This window comes from Trichosurus vulpecula, chromosome 5 (assembly GCF_011100635.1).
Source record: "Trichosurus vulpecula isolate mTriVul1 chromosome 5, mTriVul1.pri, whole genome shotgun sequence".
NCBI classification, from domain to species: Eukaryota; Metazoa; Chordata; class Mammalia; order Diprotodontia; family Phalangeridae; genus Trichosurus; species Trichosurus vulpecula.
The window spans coordinates 192,519,301-192,545,354 of NC_050577.1; the positions used below are offsets into that span (position 1 = coordinate 192,519,301).

The following is a 26,054-nucleotide window of genomic DNA, read 5'->3' on the forward strand; positions in this document are numbered from 1 at the left end:
CCAGCGTCTTTGCCAAGAAAATTCCAAATGGGGTCACAAAGTTGTACACAATTGAAACAACTAAACAACAACATATAGAACATAAAGTGCTTTGTATTCATTAAGTGCTATATAAGAGGAACTATTATTTTTAAGGGATATTAATCCAGCCCAGTTTCCTCCCAGCTTCTACACCATTTTCAGATGGAAAAAAAATTTGCTTGAGTTCCCACAGCTTCTCAGTGACAAACTGGGATCTGAACCCAACTCTTTTGACTTCCAGTCCTGTGCTCTAATATTCCGTGATGTTATTTGTGATCACTTTTTGTACATATTCTGTCTTTCAGATTAGACTAGGAGCATGTTGTAGGCCAGAATCATATATGTCTGTGTATTGCCCTTTGTATCTAGTGTGGTTCACTGAAAAGGCAAACAGTATGTGTTTATTGATGATCATCTGTCTTCTATAATGTAGTGACATTCACCAACAACCACTAACAATAATGTGTTAAGTGAGAAAGAGTGCAAGTACAAGACAGGAAGGTATGTCTAGAAAGCAGTTTGCCTGATAAATACATAGAATCGTAAGGAATTGTAAGTTGGATGCTCACAAATAGCATGATATAGTGACCAAGAAAGCTACTATCACCTGAGGCTGCATAAAGACAAGCACAGTATTCAGGACTGAGGTGATACTGCTATTGTGCTCTACACTGTTCAGACCACACTTGAAATACTTTATTGAGTTCTGGGTCCCACATTTTACAAAGGCTATTGATAAGCTGGTGAGAATCTAGAGAGTAGTCACCAAAATGGCAGATCCTATGATATGCAGATTGGTTGAAGGAATGTTTAGCCTTGGTAAGACTTAGGAGAGACGAGATGACTGCCTTGTACCTGAGTGTGAGAAGGTAGAACTAGGAACTACAGCTATTCACAAAAGGAAGATTTAGAAGGAACACAAAGAAAAAATTTCTAAGTATTGAAGTCACGCATCGGCAAATCAGACTACTTGGAAATCATCGGTTCCCCCCTCCCTGGAGTCAATGAAGATGGATGTCTACCGGTCTGGCACGTCATAGAAAGGGCTTTTGTTCCGATGTTGTTTGTATTTCCTAACATCTGAGGACCCTTTTAAATGAGATTTTGTGTGGAATGGAGATACTAATATTTGTACCACCTAATTCAGAGAGTTGTGAGAAAACTGCTTTGTAAATGTGTGGGCACTTTATAAATGAGAATTATTATCAGCATTGCCAGAATTTAATATGATCTCATTCCTATGACAGGCAAATGATGAATCAATAAAAATGAATATTTACATAGTACTTTAAGATCTGCGAAGTACTTTCCTCACCAGACACTTGTGAAAGTATCATTGCTTCCATTTTCCATATGAGGAACCTAAGGAGGCATGAGATTTGCCTATTCTTATATAGCTAGTATCTGAGGCAGCACATGAGCCAATTCATTAATTCAACAAGCATTTATTAATCGCCTACTATGTGTCAAGTATCGGAGTATACACTGGGGATACAATAAGAAACAAAAAACCAGTCTCTTAACTCAAAAAGCTTACATCCTATTAGGAGGAAACAATTTGGACACAGACAAGTTAACACAAGTGTTACACTTGCAACTGAGAGGATCAGCAAAGGTTCCATGAAGGAGAGGGTACTTGAGCTAAACCTTGTTAAGGATTTTAACAGGTTGAAGTGAGGCAGTAGTTCTTTCTTGACAAGGGGTAGAGTATTTGCAAAGGCATGGAGGTAGGAGAGGGAACACTATATACAGGAAATGGGAGCAATATTGTTTTGCTGGAACATAAAGCAAGTGAAAGACAGTACCCTTATGGTAAGGTAAGATGAGGCTAATTTGTTAATTGTTGTGAATGTCGAACATAAGATATATAGCTAAGGACTTCCAATTGAGATGGTGTCAAGAAAGGTTATAGAGGAAGTTCGTTCTCTCCTGTATACTCAATAATGAGCTAAAAATGAGACAGATAAAATAATGATTAAGAAATCCAAAGATGAACCAAAGTAAGCTCCTTCATCCGGCCTAGGACTACACCGAAATATAGCCAGAAGCCGTGAGCACTGCAAGAGGCATCCAGCCAGGCATGCCAGCTGTAGCTCAGAGGAACAAGCAGGGGGGTGGGGAGGGGGAGAATGGCTTAGTCACAAGGATTAAAAGATTACTGGGGAAAATTGAAGAAGAATCTTAAAAATATAATCATAAATTAAATAACAGGTCTGGAAGAAAGAATTAGGAGAATACATATCTCAGAACAGAAAGCAGAAAACCTTACCCAAGAAATAGACTTCTGGAAAATTAGGACAGCACAAATAGAACTTAATGGCACCATGACACAAGAAATATTAGAACAAAATCAAAGGAAGGGAAAAAGTGGAACAAAATGTAAGGTATCTGCTATCAAGAACAATTGACCTGGAAAATTAGTAAAGTAAAGATAACTTAAGCATCATCAAACTCCCTTAAAACCATTACTGGGGGAAAAAAAAGCCTAGATACTTTATTTCAAGAAATCATAAATGAAAACTGTCTAGATTTATTAGGACCAGGGGATAAAGTAAAAATAGAAAGAAGCTACCAGGAAACTTCTAAAAGAAATGCCAAAATGAAAACTCCCAAGAATGCTAGAGTCCAAATGCAAAGGTTTTAGGTCAAAGGGGAAAAAATACTACAAGCAGTCAGAAAGTAAGAATTAAAAATCCAGGAACCATAGTCAGAATCACAGGAGACTTAGTGACAACTACTATAAAGTGGGGGGAAAGTCTAGGAATGTTGCTATTCCAAAAGGCAAAAAATAAAGGCTTATTATAACCGAAAATTACCGCACAAAAATGAGTATAATCCTTCGGGGGGGGGAATGGATCTTTATGGAATAGAAGACTTTTAATCATTCCTATAAAAATTAGAATTGAATTAGAGTTAGAAATTAGAGTTTGAAGCCTTTTCAATAAGGTCAAGGATTTCCATTATTAGCAGTATTATTTACCAATATTAACTCTAGAGATGCTAGACATACCAATAAGACAAGAAAAATATATTGAAGGAATAATCAGGAGGAAATAAAATTACTGAAATTTTCAGATAAGATTACAGTCTATTTAAAAAAAATTATAGAGATGTAATTCAAACTAATTGAAACAACTGTTAACCAGCAAATTATCAGAATATAAAATACAGCCACCCAAATCATCAGCCTTTCTGTACAATTCCAACAAAATCCAGCAAGAAGAAATAGAAAAATAAATTCTATTAAAAATAACTACACAGAGACCTCGATAACTGGAGAGGTATTAATCGCTTATGGTTGGGCCATCCCAAAATAATAAAAATGACAATATTCTCTAAATTAACTTACTTATTCAGTGTCATATCAATCAAATTACTAAAAGATACCTTTATAGAGCTAGAAATAATAAAATTCATGTGGAGGAACACAACATCAAGAATCTCAAGGGAAATTATAAAAATAGTGAGAAAAAGGGGACCTAACTGTACCAGATCTCAAACCATAATACGAAGCAGTACTCTTCAAAACTATATAATGCTAATTAAAAAATAGAAAAATTGATCAGTGTGACAAAATAAGAATACCCCCTGGGGTGTAAAGATTCAGTATTCAGAAAAAACGACTCAGGAGAATGGAAAGTGGTCTATCAGAAATTAGGTTTTGATCAACATTGTATACCACAATGAATTCCAAATGAATCCATATCTGAATAGAGATGGCTATTTCAATAACTGAAGAGAGAGGCTATGAGGAGCTAAGCTAGGGTGGTATATATGTGAGTGAAAAGAAGAAAACAGAGATAAGAGATGTTGTGAGAGGTGGTATAATAGATTCAGTGTTGGATTTGGAGTCAGGAAGCACTATATTACTATCTATGTGGCCCAAGGCAAGTCAATTAAGCTGGAAATATTGCTCTCAATATCTTGACCTTCTAGTTAACTTCTTCAACTTTGCACTGCCCTCAATCTTTAAATCCCTTAATCCATTGTTTTCTAGCATCTCATTTTATTCCCAATGCCAGACTCCTGGAGCCCATTCAACATCTACCTTCTTTGCTTATACGCAAACGCTATTGAACCCCACTGGAGGAAGAAATGCAAGTATACTGATTTGACTCGCTCCCTACAATGGCTTTTTCAGAACTTTTTTCTTCCTCCAGCTGCCTACATTATTGTCTCTACCTCTTTCTTAGTAGATCTTGCCTCAAATTTCACTGAGGCGGGAAAGGCCATCCATAATGAGCTCCCTCTCAAATTCTGTACTTTAAATCAACTCAGCATTAACCTCTATTTTTTAATTTTCATCTCTATGCTGATGATGCCACAGTCTACATATCCAGCTTATATTATATTCTTGAGTCCTAGTCTTGTATTTCAAGAAGCTCCATTTGGCATTTAAAGTCATTCTCATCATGGCTATATCTTATCATTCTGTTTTGATTACAAGTTACTTCCATACTCACACTATCCACTTCAGCTAAGCAAGTCTTTCTGTTACCAATAAATGACATTGTCTCCTCCCTGACTTTGTGCAAGCTATCTCCGTGCCTGGAATATTTTCCTTCATCGTTGCTGTTTTGAACTCCTACTGCCTTTCAAGGCTCAGCTAAAATGGTACCTCCTTTAAGATATTCTCCATTTTTAAGATATTCACTCAGTTCTTAGTGACTAGTCCTGAATCATTCTATTTATTTTGTATATTGCATGGTCCTGTTGTTGCCCAGATCAAGACACTTGGAAGTATATACCTGCTGGTTCCTGTCAGAGGTCTCTCGGTATTCACCATTCCTTGATTCCTGCTGAGGAGTTTGCCTTGACCAAATAACTGACTGGCTGGACTTTGACTACCAAGCTAGCCTCTCTCTCATCTTGAGAGATTGTGGGGAAGAGAAGTAGAGGAGCATAGCAAAAAGTGATAGCCAGAGACAGTGCCATGATATCAGCAGTGATAGATTCCAAGACTGGTTCTCTGAGAGTGGACTGTACGTGAAGCTTATGAGGGGTAGTTGCTTCATAGCCAAACCCCTACAGAACTTCATTTCCTATACTTTGCTACTTTATCTCTTGTTGGAAATTGTAACAAATGTGATCATGTACTGCATTGCTAATGTAGAAGAGAGAAGCAATCATGGAAAAGTCAGGGGAGAATTAAAAATGTGGCACTTTTTTTTCACCATCAACCCACTAGCAGCACAAAGAGGAAATTTTTTTTGGCCTCCTCTAGATGATAAGAATGAGTCAATAGGGGGTTGAGTTAGACTGGTATTAGAGGAGAGGTCTTAGCTATTTTCTTTCCGATTATTTCCAATGGCTCTGTTTGAAAGGAAAACCACACCTTTAGAGAAGGGAGGGACTGAGAAAGTAGATAAGAGAAGGAGTTATGCCCAAAGGTGAAGTGGCTCTATGCATGCAAATCTGGGGGAGGTACATAACAGGGAGTGATAGCCTTGTTCATCAGTACAGAATAACAGTATAGCAGCACATCACTACTACAGGTCTCTGTGAACTTATACTCTTCCTCTGAATCAGGACCATCTAAGACATATATCTGAGCCTCCATTTAGCAGGGAAAGGAGTGTAACTACAATTCCCTTGGGATGCTCAGTTCAAGCTTTTCATAGGGCTTGTAATCAGGTAAAGTGTAAAATTCTGTACTAAATGTCTTGGCTCATGGCCTGGGATCTAGAAAATGGAATCTGATGCTAAGTTGAGCTCAGGAAGGTTGGTGGTTTGTCTAGTTCCTCGAGAAAACCTCTGACCTCTTCTGGTAACAGCTAACCTATCATAAGGCATGGTTAGTGGAATGTGCAGGCATCCTGGGAAAGAATCAGTGTTACCATTACACTTTTCATTACTTGCACATGCTCTCCATTTACACACTTTAAACCTGAGCACCAAGTTCTGCTATTATTCCGTCATATCACATCCTGCCTCTCTTTCTCTCCTCTAGCCTGATGGAGGCTTTGGGTAGGGGAGAAAAGGTCGAAGAAGAATGAGACTTCAAGGGTCTTGCAGGGTAGAAAGATTATAGCTACTTGGACAATGTTTATGCTTTATATTGTGAATTGTGCTCTTTAGTATTTAAGTCCTACCTATCGACTCTGTTAGTAATAAAAATGCTACACCCAGTACTACCACATTGGTACCTGCTTTTGAGGAAAACCAACTCCATTAAACCAAGTTTATATGATTAGTGCTCCCCAAAACATGATATATTTAAAAGGTGAGGGTAATAGGCAATGAGCGGGTAGGGATTGAGAGCAAATTTCAATTGGGCAGAGTCACGAATACAAACATACCTAGACAACAAGTGATGTCCCATAGACAGAAGAGGAATTAAGGAATAGAAATGTGCTAATTCAGGTAACCATTGAAAATTTGGCATACAATATTGCCCCAGTGGGGCATGCCCCAATAGTGAGTATGGAACTATCAGCACCACCTGGTGGTTAAAGGAGCATTTAGCTAAAGCGTGGACTTTAGTAGGGGAAAAATTGAAAAGAAGAAAACAGAATACTAGGTTCCACACTGGTTGATATTGAACTTTACTATTTTTTTTCTATATTAACCTTTGCCCATGCTCCCAACCCCAATAATGGTTCCAGGAATGGGGTAGCCCTTGACCTAGTGGAACCTGGAACTACTGAACTTGAAATAGAGCCAAGTCACTCAAAGGGTAGAGAGGGAGACTATAAGTTTCATCTTTCTGAGTTACTTACATACTTATTCCACATGCCTTTATTTTCTTGTGTCATTATTATCATCATCTTTTTCTTCAAATTAAAAACAATTCTTTTAGATACTAAGTTTCTTGAAGGATAGTGTTAAAAATTCTCTTTAATATATGTAATAAAGTGAACAAGTATTGAAAACCTTCCACTGTTCTAATATTCCCACCAGTCTGACCTCCTACAAGAAGATGCCTAGCAAACCAAAAAAAAGAAATCAATAATCTTAATCAATAGTCTGGCCTATGAAGCTTAGTGCCAACTTAATTCAATTTAATTAGATTCAATTGAATATAGTATTGAGAACCTATATAGAGATATATATGTATATATATACACATATACATACACACACACACATGTGTGTGTGTGTGTGTGTATACATACATATATATATATATATATATATATATATATATATATATATATATATATATATATATATATGTTGCCTGGTACTGAGCTGGTACCCTAAAGCTTACAAAAAAAACAATGTAACATTGTTCTTGTCCTCAAGTTCCATGGGAGGGAAGGAGGTCACATCCAATCTGAACTCTATCTTGTCTAGCACCTAGTATCTATACTACATGCTTAATTAAAAGTTTGCTGGTAAATGGATGAATGTATAATGATGATGATGAAAATTCTAGGTACAGCTAATGACAAGTAAGCTAGCAAAATTTTCTTAATGTCAAGATCCATTCTTTGAATGAGAACCTTCCCCTTCTTTTCTCTCTCCACTTCTCCCCACAATTTGATGTGCAGTCTTACCTATAAATCTCTTCAGGCTAAGGTATACTAGCAGTTCCCTAAACAAAGTTTACCATTTCTTATATCTATGCATTTTCCCCAGGTTATCCACCATGCCAAAAATGAATTTCCTTATCATATGCCTTGTTAAAAATTTTTCTTGATTTAATAAAAAGGGCACCTTCCCTGAGAAGATTTCCTTTATTCGCCTCCTTGTTTACTCTCTCAAATTTATCTGGCATACTTTGTCTGAATTTCTTTTTTGCCTGAATCATTCCATGCCTCAGAGAATCACAGAATTTTATAGTTTAGAAAGAACTTCAGCAATCTGGATAAGTATGGATTCAAAAAAATCTCATGCATAAAACTTCATTAATGCATTTGGAAAATTATGATCCCAAGATGCTTCGTGACATGAAAACACAGTTGTTGTTGTTTTAAAATACTAGTGTCTCCTGGTGATGCTATATTATTGGAAATCATGGAATACTATAATCTCTGAAAAATCAAAGCTGTCAGTGACTCAAAGGACAATGCAGAAATGCATGCTGCCACACATTTCCAGTGATAATCTATGCACAAGAAGTAACACAGTGGCATTCAGAATTTATATGATGGGAAAATGGGGGGGGGGAGGAGGCAGTCATTCAGCAATAGGGAGGAATAACAGATGGACAATCTAAGTAATTCAGTGTTACCTATGTAACATAAAAATAATTAAGGAATTTTAGCACATCAGCAAATAAATCCTCTATACAGAATTTATGAGAAGAAATGGACAAGAATAAAGAGGGATGAAAAGGATGGACTATGAAAAGAACTAAGAGAGAAAGTATCTCTAAGTCTCCAGAGTGCTTAATATAAGTTTTGTAGATAGTAGGCAAATAATGAATGTATATTTTTAACTGAATTGCATTGAATTAAATTCTAGCTTCCTGAGAATTCAAAAGTTCAAGGACATTACCATGAACAAGATTGAAGCAAAGTTCATCAAGTACCCAGGTAAACGGTCTTTCCAAGTCAACCTGTCATCATCCTAAAAGGAAACATAAAAATTAGGACAAATATCAGCAAACAGTTATATACATTTTGTGTGTAAGCTCCCAGATATTCATATATTCTCTTTTGAATGAAATTTCTTTTCCTGTCTCCTTTTTTGGTGGTATAAAAAAGGCTAATGATCTTTTCTGAATTTATCTTTATTGGCTATCAATTTTTAAAATTACTTTCAGGAACCCCTAGAGTTCTCTAAGCAAAATGTCATCTTGATAGCAATAATTTTGTTTCATATATCCATATGTTTATTTCTATGATTCTATTTCTTGTCTTATTTCTATAGCTAACATTTCCAGAACTGTATCAAATAAAAATGATGACAATGGGCATCACTGCTTTATTCCAAATTTTATTGGAAAAATCTCTTGCATATTTCAATTACAGATAATGGTGTGCTAGGTCTTGTTTTACATCATATTACAGAAAGTTCCATTTATTCCGGTACTTCAGAATATATTTTTAACAATAAGAGGATGTTATATTTTGTCAAAATTTTCCCTGATCTATTGATATAACCATGTGATTTGCACTGTTCTAATTGTTTATATGAATTATTAGGTTAACAGTTTTCTGAACTAATCCTGAACTATAGATATGAATTCAACATGGTCATAACACATAATCTTCTAAAATATGTCACTGTCTTCTTTTCTAATATTTTATTCAATGTTTTTACATAAATATTCATTAGCTGTTGGCCTATAGTTTCTTTCTTTGCTTTATCTCACCTTGTTTAAATAGCAGTACCATATTGGTCTCGTAAAAGGAATTTGATAGGATGACCTTTCTTCTGGTTTCACAGTATTGTAACATTAATTTCTTCTGCATTTTTGAAGGGATTCACTTGTAAACTCATCAACCCATATTCTTTCCTTTGTGAGTTCACTTGTCGATTGTTTAACTTTTATTTCTGTGACAAAATTATTTAAATACTCAAATTTCTTGTTCTTTTAATTTTTTAGTGTTATATTTTTTTGTAAATGTCCCTCTATTTCGTTTGTCAGTTTTATTGGCATACAATCAGGCAAAATATTTTATGATAATTTCCTTTATTTTCTTTTCAACTTTGATCATGACCATTAATTGTGCTTTTTTTTTTACTTCCATCATATTCTCTTATAATATTTCCATTCCTCCCTTCCTTTACAAGTAAGAATAAGGTAGGGAAAGAAAAGTAATGTAACTGACAGTAATCTAAACTTTAAGGTGATATAATTTTACTTCTCGGGGGGGCAGAGCCAAGATGGCGGCTGGTAAGCAGGAACTAGAGTGAGCTCTGTACCGAGTCCCTCCAAAATCCTATAAAAAATGGCTCTGAACCAATTCTAGAACAGCAGAACCCACAGAACAGCACAGGGAAGCAGGGCTCCAGCCCAGGACAGCCTGGATGGTCTCTGGGTGAGGTCTATACCACACGGAGCTGGGAGCTGGGAGCTGGGAGCTGGGAGCTGGGAACAGAGTGGAGCAGAACCCAGCCTGAGTGGCATGGAACAACCAAACTTGGAGTCGGGCGGATGGGGCCCCTAGCACCCTGAATATGTGAGCTGCGGCAGTTACCAGACCCCTCGACCCACAAACACCAAAGACTGTGGAGAAGGTTAGTGGGAAAAGCTGCGGGAGTGGAAGGAGTTCACGGTTCAGCTTCCAGCCCCGGGGGCAGCGGAGGTGGGGCAGCTACAGTTTCTGCTGCTTCTGGCCCCAGGCCCACCTGGTGGGAGGAATTAAGTGGCGGATCAGAGCAGGAGTGCACAGCCTGTTGAAGATCTAAGCCCAGCCCAGGCTGGGGGTTCTTGGGGAAGGAGGAGTGCGGGTCTGACAGAGCTGGCACCTCCCCCCCAAACGTGGAACATAGAACTCGTTAGTCTACAAGCAGTCATACCCCACTGAAAAACTCAAGGATCAAGGTAGTTGGTTGGGAATGTGGCCAGGCAGCGAAAGCACACCCAGATTCAGTCTCAGACTTTGGATTCTTTCTTTGGTGACAAAGAAGACCAAAACATACAGCCTAAAGAAGACAACAAAGTCATAAAGCCTACAACCAAAGCCTCCAAGAAAAACATGAACTGGCCCCAGGCCATAGAAGAGCTCAAAAAGGATTTGGAAAAGCAAGTTAGAGAAGTAGAGGAAAAATTGGGAAGAGAAATGAGAAGGATGCGAGAAAACCATGAAAAACAAGTCAATGACTTGCTAAAGGAGACCCAAAAAAATACTGAAAAATACACTGAAGAAAACAACACCTTAAAAAACAGACTAACTCAAATGGCAAAAGAGCTCCAAAAAGCCAATGAGGAGAAGAATGCCTTGAAAGGCAGAATTAGCCAAATGGAAAAGGAGGTCCAAAAGACCACTGAAGAAAATACTACTTTAAAAATTAGATTGGAGCAAGTGGAAGCTAGTGACTTTATGAGAAATCAGGATATTATAAAACAGAACCAAAGGAATGAAAAAATGGAAGACAATGTGAAATATCTCCTTGGAAAAACCACTGACCTGGAAAATAGATCCAGGAGAGAGAATTTAAAAATTATTGGACTACCTGAAAGCCATGATCAAAAAAAGAGCCTAGATACCATCTTTCAAGAAATTATCAAGGAGAACTGCCCTGATATTCTAGAGCCACAGGGCAAAATAGAAATTGAAAGAATCCATCAATCGCCTCCTCAAATAGATCCCAAAAAGAAATCTCCTAGGAATATTGTCGCCAAATTCCAGAGCTCCCAGATCAAGGAGAAAATACTGCAAGCAGCCAGAAAGAAACAATTTGAGTATTGTGGAAACCCAATCAGAATAACCTAAGATCTGGCAGCTTCTACATTAAGAGATCGAAGGACTTAGAATGCGATATTCCAGAGGTCAATGGAGTTAGGATTAAAACCTAGAATCACCTACCCAGCAAAACTGAGTATCATGTTCCAAGGCAAAATATGGACTTTCAATAAAATAGAGGACTTTCAAGCTTTCTCAGTGAAAAGACCAGAGCTGAATAGAAAATTTGACTTTCAAACACAAGAATCAAGAGAAGCATGAAAAGGTAATCAAGAAACAGAAATTGCAAGGCACTTACTAAAGTTGAACTGTTTTGTTTACATTCCTACATGGAAAGATGATGTGTATGATTCATGAGACCTCAGTATTAGGGTAGTTGAAGGGAATATGCATATATATATATATATATATATATATATATATATATGTTTATGTATACATATATAAGTGAATGTGTATGTATGTATATATCTATGTGTATATGTATGTATGTGTATGTATATATACATATATGTAAAAGAGAGAGAGCAGACACAGGGTGAGTTGAAGATGAAGGGAAGATATCTAAAAGAAATAAAATGAAATTAAGGGATGAGGGAGCATCATACTGAGAGAGGGAGATAGGGAGAGATAGAATGGGGTGGATTATCTCGCATAAAGGTGGCAAGAGGAAGCAGTTCTGTGGGAGGAGGGGAGAGGGCAGATGAGGGGGGAATGAGGGAACCTTGCTCTCATCAGATTTGGCCTGAGGAGGGAATACCATACATACTCAGTTGGGTATCTTACCCCACAGGAAAGAAGAGGGAGGAAGATAAAAAAAAATAAAAGGGGGGGGGATGATGGAGGGGAGGGCAGATGGGGGTGGAGGTAATCAAAACATACACTTTGGAAAGGGGACAGGGTCAAGGGAGAAAATTCAATAAAGTGGGATGGGTTGGGAAGGAGCAAAATGTAGTTAGCCTTTCACAACATGAGTATTGTGGAAGGGTTATACATAATGATACACGTGTGGCCTAGGTTGAATTGCTCAACTTCTTAGGTAGGGTAGGTGGGGAGGGAAGAGGGGAGAGAATTTGGAACTCAAAGTTTTAAAAACAGATGTTCAAAAACAAAAAAAAAAGTTTTTGCATGCAACTAAAAAATAAGATACACAGGCAATGGGGCGTAGAAATTTATCTTGCCCTACAAGAAAGGAAGGGAAAAGGGGATGAGAGGGGAAGGGGGTGATAGAGGAGAGGGCTGACTGGGGAACAGGGCAACCAGAATATATGCCATCTTGGAGTGGGGGGGAGGGTAGAAATGGGGAGAAAATTTGTAATTCAAACTGTTGTGAAAATCAATGCTGAAAACCAAATATGTTAAATAAATAAATTTAAATTTAAAAAAAAAAGGTAGATGAGCAGACCTGAAAAGGACTAAGCAAGCCCTCATACCAGAGGTGCTAGTCCTGCTGAACACCCACACATACAACAAATAATAATGCTAATAAAAAGAAACATATGTTAAGGAATATATGCACATAGCATATACATAGCATATGTCTATGCCTACCTATCTTTTTAGTATATTTTTAAATTTTAAACTTAAATACAAAATAAGAAAATAAAAAAAAAACTAGCATTACCTTGTATACAGCAGTACATATGAGAGGACTCAATAAAAAAAAATTTTTTTTACTTCTCCCCACATCTCATTTCACAACATTCACACCTTGATTACTGTTCTTACACTGTCCTTGGAAGATGTTCTATGTGCCAAGCGCTGTGTTAGGCCCTGGGGCTGTAAAGACAAGAATAAAATAATTCCTTGCTCTTGAAGGATCTCACATTCTATCAGGGGAGACCCCATATACACGTGTAAATAGAATAAATACAAAATAAATGTAGTAGTAGTTTAGGGAGGGCATCAACAGTGGGGAGGGCAGTTAATCTGCAGGTAGAAGATAATTTTAAAGGGGGAGCTATTAAAAATAGGAGTATTCCACTGTGCACAATGGAAGGATAAGATATGGTTGGATAGGGATGTTGAGGCATAGTACATTGTTGATGAATGTGAGAGAGTAGGGATCACATATGAAGGGAAGCTTTGGAAGCACTATGTACCTTCCTGGTCTAATGCAGATAACAGGGAGAAGGGAAAGATGCGAAATTTATGAGGGATTCTTGGAGGAAGTGGGATTTGAGAAGGGGTAAGTTGGAAAGTGTAGTTGAGAAATTAGAAAGAAAAGAAAAAAAATCTATTTGAGTTTCCTTTATGCACAGCCAAACTCCAAGTCCACGAAAGCCTAAAGGTTCATATGAATTGGAGGTAGTATGATGTAGTAAAAAGAACACTGGATATGGAGTCAGGAGACTGGGCTTGAGATGCAGCTCTGACTTTGAACAACTCACTTTATCTCTATAACCTCCAGTTTCCTTATCAGGAACTCCTACTGTAGGAGTATTATTTCCCAGCATGCTTAAAAGGATCAAAAGAGATAATGAATTTCAAAGGGCTCTTATAAAATTTAAATCACTGTGTAAATATCAATTGTTATTAGGGTGGCCAGACCCATGTGACAAAGTGTTCTAGAAATCAGCACCAGGAGTAATGAACCTAATGCATTTTTGAGTCCAGATGCAGCCTATTGTGTGCATAAATTACTCTGGGTGTGGGGACTGTAATTTAAGGTGGAGATAAATAATTCAGGTTGTTAGCAGTGTAAATTAACACACCTGCTGGGGTGGGATGGGATGGCATGGGATGGATGGGATGGGATGGGATGGGAAGGGACCATGAAGAGAAGGTTCCTGGCTGTTTTAGTGCATTTCTGAAAGAGAGCTGATACTTCTAAACCAAAGTCTGTTATGACAACTTAGCCTCTGACTTCACAGAAAATCTAAAGGCAGGAAAAGAACTCAGAAGCACCTGACCAGAAATTCCCTCTTCAATATACACTCCACACAAGTATCCTTTTAGGTTTGTGCTGTTTAAGACCTGCAACGGAAGAATCCACTATCTTCCACAGTTGTCTAGGCATCTTTTGGATAGCTTTAATTATTAGGAAATTTTAGAAATTTGGCTCCAACTTATATTTACAGTTCCTAGTTCTTAGTGCCAAGTTTATTCCTTCTTCTAAATGAGGACAGAGAGTCACAGAATTTAAGAGTTAGATAAGAATTCAGTGGCTATCTGTTTGAAACCATATCTAAAAGAAATCTTCACTATGACTTGAAAAGTGGTCATCCAGTTTCTGCTTGAAGACTTCCAAGGAGAAAAAACTCGTTACTCCCTAAAACAGCCTATTCCACTGTTGCACAGCTTGAGTTTTTAGAAAGTTTTTCTTATACCTCAAAACTAAATTTGCTTTACTTTTTGCCACTTGCAACTTGTTCGTGGTTCAAATCTAATCCCCTTTCCTTGTGATAGCTGTTCAATGGCTCAAAGACAGCTATCATATGTCACGTTACTTTGTCTTCTCTTTTCTAGACTAAATATCCCCCGTTCCTTTAACTCATCTTCCTATAACATGATTTTGAGGTCTTTCTCCATCCTGAATGCCCACCTGTGAACACCCCCCAGCTATCAACATCCTGCTAAAATTGTGGCACCAACAAATGAATACAAATACTCCCAATTTGATCTGATGATGGCTGAATATGAGATATTCTCCCCTCCATATACCTTGAGTCTATGTCCCTTTGAATACATGTAATACATTAGCTTTGGGGGGCTTCCAACTTACATTTCTGAGTTGTCTTGAGCTTTCAGTCTATGAGAAAATGCTCAAGTCATTTTGAGATAATTTGCCATTGAACTTTGCCTTCCTAAACTTATATTTGGGAAGTTTATTGTTTGGACCTGAACATAAAACTTTACTTTTAATACATTTTATCTTATTAAAGTCAGCTAGCCTGTCGAGATCTTTTTGGATACTGACTCTGGCATCTGGTATATTAGTTATCCCTGTGAGTTTTGATTCATCTATAAATATGCATCATCACTAGCAAGCTATCTATACCTCTATCTAAGTCATTGAAAAAATGTTAAACAGCACATAGTTAAGCATAGACTTCTCAGGTACTCTACTGAATAGCTCCTCCCACATAGACACTGAAGAAGTACACATTGCATCACTACTCCTTGCATTGTAGTAGAACAAACACTGGCTCTGGAGTCAAAGAATCAGGTTTCAAATCCAGCTCCTTACTCTTATTAACCATATGACCTTGGACAAGTCACTTGACTGAAGTTTCAATTTTTTCATCTGTAAAATGAATAGATTGAACTAGATGGCCTCTAAAGTCCTTTCCAGCCCTAGACTTATGGTCATATGTATTTGAAGAAAGTTGTCATGTGCCTTTTAAGTCTTTTCTTCTTTTCATCCCAATCCTATGCCACCAGTCCGCTAGACTTCGCATACTTTCACCACCTCAATTATTCTCTCACAGAAAGATTTCAGCCTGGGCTATGCCTTTGTTAAAGTATGCTTAGAACTGACTATAGAACTTCCAAAAGAGACTCACTAGGGTAGAGCACAGGAGAACTATTATCTCTCTCACTGTGGATACTACCAACCATCTTAAAGCAGGTCGGGATCAAATTAGCTTTCTTTGGCAGTCGTGTCACACTATCTACTTACATCCTTGTAGTCCACTAGGCAAAGTATAATCCTTCTTCCTGAAGGTTATTTCATTTTCATAAGAACTGTTATTTATCTACACCTCCATGATTCTGTATTTGTGAAGTTGACTTTTCAAATCTAAATGTAAAAATTTTAATTCAATTTCAACTGAATGTTAAATTTCATCTTATTTGATCCAGCCCATTGTCCAAACTGTCAAAATCAGTTTAACTGTCAACCATCATCCAACATGTTAGCTTTCTTTTTATCTTTATGCCACCTGCAAATATGAGAAGCATGCCATCTATGCTATCACCTAAGGCATTAATAAAACTGTTGGCTAACACAAAGTTTCTCCTCCAGGTTGGCACTGACTCATTTGTGACTCTGCTGTTATCCAACTAGTTACAACTCTGGCTTAACTATACTAACACATATTATGCGCAAACATATAAGAGACTGCCAAATTTTTAGCTAAAATCTAGGAATCCTGTGCTTAAATGACTCCTTAGATCTAGCAGTTGATAGATCAATACCCTGTCCAAACAAAAGGAAATGATGATAGTCTGGAATTATCTATTTTCGATAAAGCCAGTAATTTTCATCTGGGCTGGATTTGCTAGGTGATATAATTGCAGATACCTAGTACTAATTTCATTTTTACATATATTTTCCTTATATAAGAACAAGGATATGAAAGGACTTAAATCTATTAAATGAGTATCAGGCAAAGGAGATGAAAATATTTAGCTTGAAGAGAAAACTCATGGTGAGTATGATAGCCATTTTAAAGTAGGAAGGGCTGTTATACTATGTACCTTCTAAGAAGGCACCTAATATCCGAGGAGAAGGAATTAGACCTACTCTGTTTTGCCCCTGTAGGACAAAACTGGACACAATAGATGGAAATTGTAAAGAGTTAAATTTTTAGGCTTCCTGTCAAGAAAAAGCTTCTTAAGAGTTAGAGCTACCCCAAAGCAAAGTGTGCTGCTTTGAGAGGCGCTGGAGAAAGGGAGATCTCAAGCATCTCAAGCAAAAGCTAGATTACTACTAGTTAAGTATGCAGTGGTAGATACTCCTTCGGGAGTGAGTTGGACTAGAAGTGTGCTGAGATCCCTTCCAAATTTCAGATCCTTTGATCCTGACCAAGCTTACTTAATATGTTTCACCTAACATGGGAAAACTGATTAGTCACATACTCAAATGAATGTCATTGATGGAGTGTCTTTAACATGTGCTCTGAATGTCATTTCAATATATGTTGTTGTAAATCACAAATTCTGGTGTTACGTTTCATTGATGTGAATATAGTGTTGATATGCACATGCTAGCATCCAGCATTTTGCATTTATCACTGATAATTGCTTTAATGGCATGTATTCTAGTATTTCTTCCTATGTATGCACTATGGCCATATGCTTATGGCATCTTTTTTATCACCTGTATTTACATATGCCGTATATCATTGCTATATGTATTATATTTCATCTAATTTGTGAGACATAGTTTCACATGCAAAATTATCTTATATGCTGTGATTATATGCCCTGATGCATTGAATGTCTTAATAGCTAGTGTCATGCAATACCACTGTGAATAACAGTGTGAATAACTGTGAAAGTTTGTACCAAACCTGTGTTAACTGCGCTAGGTGCATTAACGATGTGATTTGTCCATTTTTGTATGCTCCTGTGTCTACTAACTGACATTTTTAAGTATTGCATGCAACTTGTGGAGACTGGAAATTTTTCACCTGTGGGAGGTGATGATCTCAAAGTTCCTTTAGTCTTAGCTGACCATTTCTTCAGATGAAAATGTAAGAATGTGGCTAAACAGGTAGGAGGGGATGGGAGGGGAAGGGACAGGACAGGAGAGCAGAGGAGAGGAGAGTGGGAGGGAGTGAGGAAGGGAGGGAGGGAGGGAGGGAGGAAGGAAGGAAGGAAGGAAGGAAGAATCCTCCTGGTGATGAAATGCTTTCTCGATAAGACTCCAAAGAAAAAGAGATTGGCCACTCCATAAGGAAAGTACAAAAACAGGCAAGAAGGCTCTTTCCCCTGAAGTACTCTTACTGGTGCTCAAGCTGAGGCATGGGCAGCTAATCTAAAAAAAAGTTATAGAAAAAAAATAGGCTCTTAACCTAAAAGAGCAGGGTGGAACCCATTTTTCTCATGAGGATAGCCAGACTTCAGCTGAAGACAGAAGCTGCAAGCAATGAAAAACTCCAGAGTCACCTGTCCATAGGGGCTCGTGCCTGGCAATGCCAGTATTAGCTACATGCCCAGTGGAGGAGCATCCAGCCAATTAGCATTCAGCTGAGCAGCATCCAGCAGAATAGTGACTGGTAGAGATGCATCTGGTGGAAGAATGTCCAATGGAGATGATTCATGAGATTATCCGGGTGCAGGCCCCGTGAAAGCAGCATCATGACATCACTAAAAGACATCAATGGCTTTGCAGCCCCCAGATCATGAAGCAGCAATCTATATTTGTGTTCTGCTGCACGTGTTTGCCCCATTTGCATGTGCCATGGTCACTCCTTCTGCCTACATGCGGACCCCTTCAGGATATACTTTACCTACATATTTTCTCTTTCAAACATTTGCCTTAGCTACATGTGTTCCCAACATGTGTTCCTTTCTGTGCATCTGTCCTGACCCCATGTGTTCCCTATGTGTTTGCCTCTCTGTGCATATGCCTTGGCCATATGAGTTCCCTGTGTGTGGTTCTCCACATGTTCCTCATGGATGATTATGCTTCAGACTGATGTGTGTGTGTGTGTATGTGTGTGCGTGCATGTATGTATTCATGAGAGACTGCCTCATGTTTATGGAAGAAACCTTTTATTGATACTTCTCTGACTATGCCATTTCATTAACTTCCTTTGCTTTGAATGACACTGTTGGGGGCTCATGACCCCCAGGGTACCTTGAAGCTGGCATAGGCTTTTCTGGGGGACTTGCTTTATGATTTGGGGGGCTGATTCCAGATACTATAAGTGCCAGCTATTATTATTTTTACACCATGACATCGTGTGGTTTCTGTTCTGCAGTAGTCCACAAGATTTAGCATAAGGCTCTGTAGTGACTATAGATTTTGACTAACTAGACAGTCTCCTTGGATAGGAAGTAGGCAGTAAGGTTATTCTAAGATAACCCAGCAATGCATGCATGAAGGAAGGTAAGGTTTTGGTACCAAATCTTAGACAACCAGACTCCTCAAAGGCACTGGCCAAAGTGTGTGTATATATACGTACATCTGTATGTATATGCACATTTGACTTGGTAGAGTAAAATACTTTTTTAAAGGTTCTCCAACAAGATATCTTTAAGACATATGTCAAAACCATAAAAGATTCTTTGAAAGATGTAACAAGGGAGATAACTTTTTTTTGATGACTTTCTGATTATTACTATCAAAGAGGTAGACAAAACAGACTTGGGATAATCAAGGTGTTTGTCACTATCGTGGTAAACATACTACACAGAGTTAAAATGGAAGATACATTTCTTATAGATAGTGAGGTCCTCCAGATACTCCTGTTTGTAGATGACCTCAAATATATGAAGAAAGCCTACCACATAGAGTGTGCTACACAGTTGCATGGGAAACTCAAAGAGTTGGTCCATCAGTAATATGTCTCGGACAATTACAGTGCGTGATTAACAATGTGGGCCCAGGATTGAACAAGAGGAAAAGAAAGGGTAGGACTATCTGTGAGAAACTGACTAGCACTTTAATGACCCAAGCTTCTTCCTGAAACAAAGGTCCTCATTTTTAATAAGAATATCATTCCAGTGGTTTTTATAGCTGCTAATAATCTCCAAAGAATTAAAAATCCAAGGTTGCCCAAAGGACCATGGGAAATTATATAGTGTATACAAGGATACTAAGTGGAATAAATGTCATCAGAGATATATGAACAGAAAAGAAATTGGCCTAATAATGGATAGAAAGCACGGGATAGCTGACAGTTCTCATCTTCTGTTGGTATCCCTGAGATAGCAAGAGGTGTAAAGGAAAGACCCTATAATCCCATATGAAGGATTCACAGGACATGGATAAAAGTCTCATGGAATAAAGAGGGTGTAGACAGGTTGCAATGTGTACCAGTGGAAGGAGTGCACACAATGATGAGATCACAGATGTCATCAAATCATAGAAGTATTGATGATTTTGTGATTATTATTACAACTAGGGATGAGGATCAGAACTGTGCATTGGCATAGGGAACTCCCAGGTGAGGAAAATCCCTCTACCAATGCAGGTCGGCATCTTCTCTGCTACTCAAAAACACAGAGTTGCCTAAGATGATGCTCAGGATGACAGCTAGTAGAGGCAGGCTTGAACCCAAGTTTTCCTGCTTTTGAACTTGGTTCTCTCTAGGCTGCTATGTTGCTTTTCATTATTAATAATTATTGTAACACATTTAGAGTTAGTGCTTTGTGCTTCACAAAAGGCTTACCTCACAACAACACTATAAGATAGATAAGACATATATATATATATATATATATATGCACGTCTGTATGTGTTTATACACACATACACGTATGTATGTGTGTATGTGTGTAAGTATTCTCATCTTACAAATAGTGAAACTGAGAATTCATGAAGTGATTTAAAACTAGGAAGGGTCAGAGCCAGAATTCAAACCAGTGCTCTCTCAAATGAACCCAATAGAACCCACTGCCTTGATGGAATCGCCATCATCCTATGGAGAAATGGAAATCGCTTCAGGAAATAGAAAGCAGCACTTTACTACTAGATAGACTACTCTTGCAAATAATCACTTTATATTGAAACCCTGTCACTACATAGGACATGTGAAGGAAGATGCTGTATGCATCCAGAGAAAGAACTGATAAATAGAAATATGTATAAAATGGTTTTACATATATATGTATACGTGTGTATATATGTAAATATATATGTATATATATATACATATTTGCGTGTTTAATGGTAGCCATCTCCAGGGTGGGGGGGGGAGAGAAAAAAGGAAAAAAGAAAGCTACATGATAACCTTATTATATATTTAAAAGGAATAACAAGTTGTACATAATAGAATTGCAGTTTCATATACAATCATCTTTTTTTTTCTATTCTACTATGTTATGGAAATGCTTGTTTTATTTCTTAAGTTCAGAATAAAGTAAATAAGATTTTTTAAAAGCCCTGTAAAATTAATGCATATTAAACTTTATGTCCGACTCTTGTTTACTTTCTAATTGAGAGACTCAGACAATAATAAACAAGTAATCCAAAAACATAATTAAAACCTCAGACTCATCTTTATGCATCTTTGGATTGCATTCAGACACAAATGATGAGGGGTGCACACAGATAGCAGGGCAGTGGTGGTTATTGGAAAGAGTGCTAGAATTAAAACCCAATGCTCAAACTCGTGAGCTGAGAACAGGCAAACCACTTATACTTTCTAGTCTTCAGTTTTCTCATACGTAAAATAATGATGACAAATATTTTACCTCCCTGGATTGTTATAAGGAAAGTAATTTTTAAAGTGTAAAGCAGTATATAAATAATGCAGTTCAATATACTCATTTTACAGATAGAAAAACTGAGGTCTAGGTAAGTGATTTGCCCAAGGCCATATAGAAAGTGAGAGTTGGGACCATTACACAGGTGTCCTGGTCACCACATCACTTGGTCTCTTGTTCTGTGTTGCTCTTGGGGATAGAACAGGAATCAATAAGAGAATGTTAAAGAGAAATAGATGTTTGTTCACCATAAGAAATAAAACTTCCTAATAGTTGGAACTAACAAAAATATGAACTGCTTTTAAGCTTCCCATTCCTGGAAATGTTTGAGCAGCATCTGTGTGATCCTATATCAACAATGTTGTGTTAGCTGACCTCCACAATCTCTTCCAAGCCTCAGATTCTCGTTCAAAATCCTGCCCCTTCTACCTCCTTAATTCTACCTTTTGTTAATTCCATTCTTCCCTCTGTTCCTTCCTCTTTATTCCAATTTTCCAGTGCCTTATTTGCATTAGAGACAAGTTCAGAAATCTTTCCAATGGTCTCCTTCACTTTGCTTCCCTCTCACCCCACTTCATTGCACAACACACAGTTTTACACTCTCATAATGCCCTTCAGGATGCCCAAAGACCCATGATGCTCCAGGTATTCCTTTTCCTTTACTGCAATATCAGATTAATCACAAGTTCTATCCTCATGTCACCCCCATTAGTCCCTTGCCTTCTTTTCAGTTCTCACTAACCACCACCCTAGTCCTGCCTTCTCTGGCCATGTGGTGCAGTGGATAAAGTTCTGAGATTCTAGGCAGGAATTCTAGTTGGAATCCCACCTGGAATTATGGTTAGTTAGGGAGGGAGGATCCTGGAAGTTGGGAGCATTGGGAAAGGCTTTGTGTAGGTTTTACTTTGGCTGCCATCTTGAAGGAAGAGAGGGATTCTCCAAGGCAGAGGTTGAAAAGGGAATACATTCCAGGTGCGGGAGAGAGCCAGTGTGCAAAAGCTCAGAAATTGGAGATGGGGTGCCATGTGTGAGGGAGGATGAGTGAGAAGCCTCCACAGTAATGGCGCGTCCCAGACAAAGCAGAGCCAGGGGTGGGGAACCTGTGGCCTTGAGGCCGTGGTCTCAAGGGCACAGCTTCCCCACCCCTGAACTAGACTAATCACCATTTCCAGAAAATGCCTGGCACTCGTGCTTCTGTACCTGATATTCCCTTGGCCTAGAATATCCACCTCCCCTAAAATTTTACCTTTCCAAACCCTGTCCACTGTTTGGAGTCAGTTCAAATGCCATCTCCTCCATGCAATCTGCTCTGATCCCTTTAGTTTAGAGTTTCTCTGAAACCTAACACTTCGCCTGCATGTCTCTTAGTACCTTCCATCCTACATGTTAGTTATTTCAGTATCTGTCTTATATTTAGCACAGATTGTAATCTGCTTGAGGTCAAGTAGTATATCTTAATTATCTTTTATCATCTCCCAGCACCTAGAACAGTGGGATGTACTAAGTGCAGCAGCACAACATATACAACACGATACATTTTTGTTTAATACGTACCTGTTGAACGAGTGAGACGAATGAATGGTAAAACTCATGAACCAAATAGTAAAGTTTGTGCACAGGGCATGAATCTTTTGCAAGCCACAAGAGAATTTCAGTTCAAATCCCAAAGCAGTGAACTAGGCTCTCATCCCATATCCTTCCCTAAGGGGCCAACACAATCACAACTACCACGTAAACACATCAACCCTCTCCTCTTATATCCCTGGGAAATCTCACTCAGTCAGTCAGAGTTGACAGAACTTAATAGCTCCTGGCAAGGAGCACTGACTCAAATATAGCAAATGGCTGGCATGTGGCCCCCATAGATTGAGCCATATGTTGGCTATGTGGGCTGCCTCTCCTTAGAATAGAGCCCCCTAGGAAGAAAGTAGAGCCCTGATGGGCCAATATGCCCGCCTACATATTGGATGTCTCCAAGTGGAAGCGGAAAATGGAAAAGACCCCAGGACCTGAGACAAGGTCAATGCGGGAGCAGAACAAAGGAACATATAATTGACAGCTACAAATCTCTGACAGTTTCCTATTCCTTGATGGATCAGGCATAGACAACTCTGTTAAGCTTTCACAGTTTGTGATGATCTCACTTCTCCCTTTTGTGTTTCTGGATTTGTGATTTTATTTGCTGATGTTGCTGTGCTACACCACCATAACTTACAGTAACAATACTAAACAACGTATTTGATCCAAGGGCTGTTAAATATACGTCTGAACTGATCTAGCACCCCACATTTCTCAAATGGTAGTGATGGAATGAATCCTAATAAAGCTGCCCCCAGCCCCAGTATTCTAACTTCCTTATAGGCCCCGCTGAACAGCAGGCCCACTGCCCCTACCTAGCCCCACCCCACCGACTCAATATTCTAATTTCTTCATATATGCCTCACTGCTCACTAGAACAACAGGTGTGTCCATGAACTCATATTTCTCACAGAACAGAAGGTGTGTCCATGTGATGGGATCCCAGCCACTGCCTCTAGCTAGCCACTGCCCTCAGACCCATTCCTTATATTTCCCACAGAAACAGCAGGTATGTCCATGCACTCAACCACAACCACATCCATCCAGTCTCAGACAGGACCACAATACTCAGCCAATCAGAAAGCAGCACCATCAGGATGCCCAAGCAGGATGTGGACCCCAAAACAACAGAAGGGACTTTCCCTAAGTAGGCACCTGCACAGTAATAGTAAAGAACTGACCTAGAGTGAACTTATGACATAGAGAGGTTTATTGTAATATCATTATCATAATACATACTCCCCCAATGGGTTTTTCTATATGCATCGTGGGTAATGGCATCCATGGTCCCACTGTGGCTAGGACCCCTCCCCTATTACCTAATCCCTTAACAAACCCCTCCTGCCTTTTTAATATTCATGATTTTTTAATGTAATTGTATCTTTACCCTATAAAAATCTATGTTGCTTTCTCTGAAGTTGCTGGTTCCTCTTGAAACTTAGTCCGCTTAATGAGAGGCGTCAGTCTCAATAAATGCCTATACTTGGATTAGAGGTGGTCTGACTGAATTCTTTGGAACAGTTCCACCATAACACATCAGTAGGAAAAGGAAAGATAAAGCTTTCAGGAGGAGGAAAGAAGAACATTTATGTGTCTGATGTATATATATCCCTGGCTGCTGAAACACAAAGGGGAGCTTGGCACGTGGACTAAAGTTTTTCTAGAAGCATCATATTTTGTCTTCAAGAAAGCAAAGTGATTTTCTCAAGTGTACATATCAGAGGCAAGACTAAAACCTAGGCTCTTCTGATTCCAAAGCCAGTTTTCTATCTGCCACCCTACCACACGTTCATTCTCTGTCTCTCTCTCCCTCTCTGTCTCTCTCTGTCTCTCTCTCTCTCCTTTCAAATATAAATCCTCAGCCCAATCCAGGACAATCTCAGAAAATCATAGATTTAGAGCTGAAAAAGAAGCTAGAGGCCATTTAATCCAAACCCTGCAATTTATAAATGAGAAAACTAAGGCTCCAAAGACGTTAAATTATTTGCCTAATGTCATACTAGTAGTAAGTTGGTAGAGCCAGGATTCAAACCCAGGTTCTTTGACTCCAGTCAGTATTCTAACCATAGCACCTTACTGCTTTGTTCAGTCCAATCTCATCATTTTTAGAGATAGGACACTGAGATCTAAAAAACGTTAAATGACTTATCTGCCCAAAGTCTATCTACCCACAGTTAGAAACCATACAGTAATGTGCCTTACACTTTCCAGAAACAGATTTTCACAGGTTTGAGGGTCTGACAAAAATATTTATTTGCATTTTGAAAATATTAAATAATTAACAAATACAAGAATATGAATGTTTTCAAATGTATTTATGGTGTTCATTTGTGGATATTCTTTCCAATGATGCTCCAATGAAAACCTAGTCGTGCCTGCTTATCCTGTAAATTCTTCTTCATGGATTCTTACGCAGTTATTACCAGGTTGCCACAGGGACTCACCCAACATTCTGGCAGACTTCTTCTTGCTGTTGGGCTTTTTTATTTTGTTTTGTTTTTGCTAATATCACAAGGGGAATGCTACCTGGATATCACTATCGTACCACATGGCCAGGCCATTTTTTTCAATCATACTTGCCATTAATGACATTCTTTATTCTAGTTCATCATAGTTCCTTATTTATAATGTGCTGTAGCCTACTCAAACTCACTGGATACCTCTGTTGCCCTCTGAATGACCCTTATTTTAATTCTTTTGAGACTGCAATATTCTATGACTCACAGTCGAGCAGCAATACCAGCAGAATATTGGTATTAAAAAGATGTGATTTTACACCTGAAAGTTTGGGGTCCTTAAAAGAGGTTTGATTTCCCAAAGGCACTTTAGCCCATTTTTCTCCTATTTAATTCTGTGCCCAATTCCTTATCTATATCTATTACTTGTTCAAGTGATATATAATTTCAATAGATTGTTGATTTAACTGGACAATAGGTATTTCTCATCCACTTGATTTTCCATTGTTCTCTCCACATACCAAGCTCATTTCTTCTTTGTTCATTATCTCACTCCTGACTGCCCTCTAGCCTTTCCAGATCCTACCCATTCTTCCAA

General features: G+C 38.3%; 1 protein-coding gene across 1 annotated transcript in view; it reads right to left on the bottom strand.

The window, feature by feature from the left end:
* ANO2 (anoctamin 2) overlaps positions 1-26,054 on the bottom strand; it is a 536,951-nt gene that overhangs the window by 140,064 nt on the left and 370,833 nt on the right. Inside the window, exon 14 of the mRNA XM_036759072.1 lies at positions 8,464-8,535. Within this exon, the coding sequence (XP_036614967.1) occupies positions 8,464-8,535 (72 nt within the window). The remainder of the gene's footprint in view (positions 1-8,463; positions 8,536-26,054) is intronic.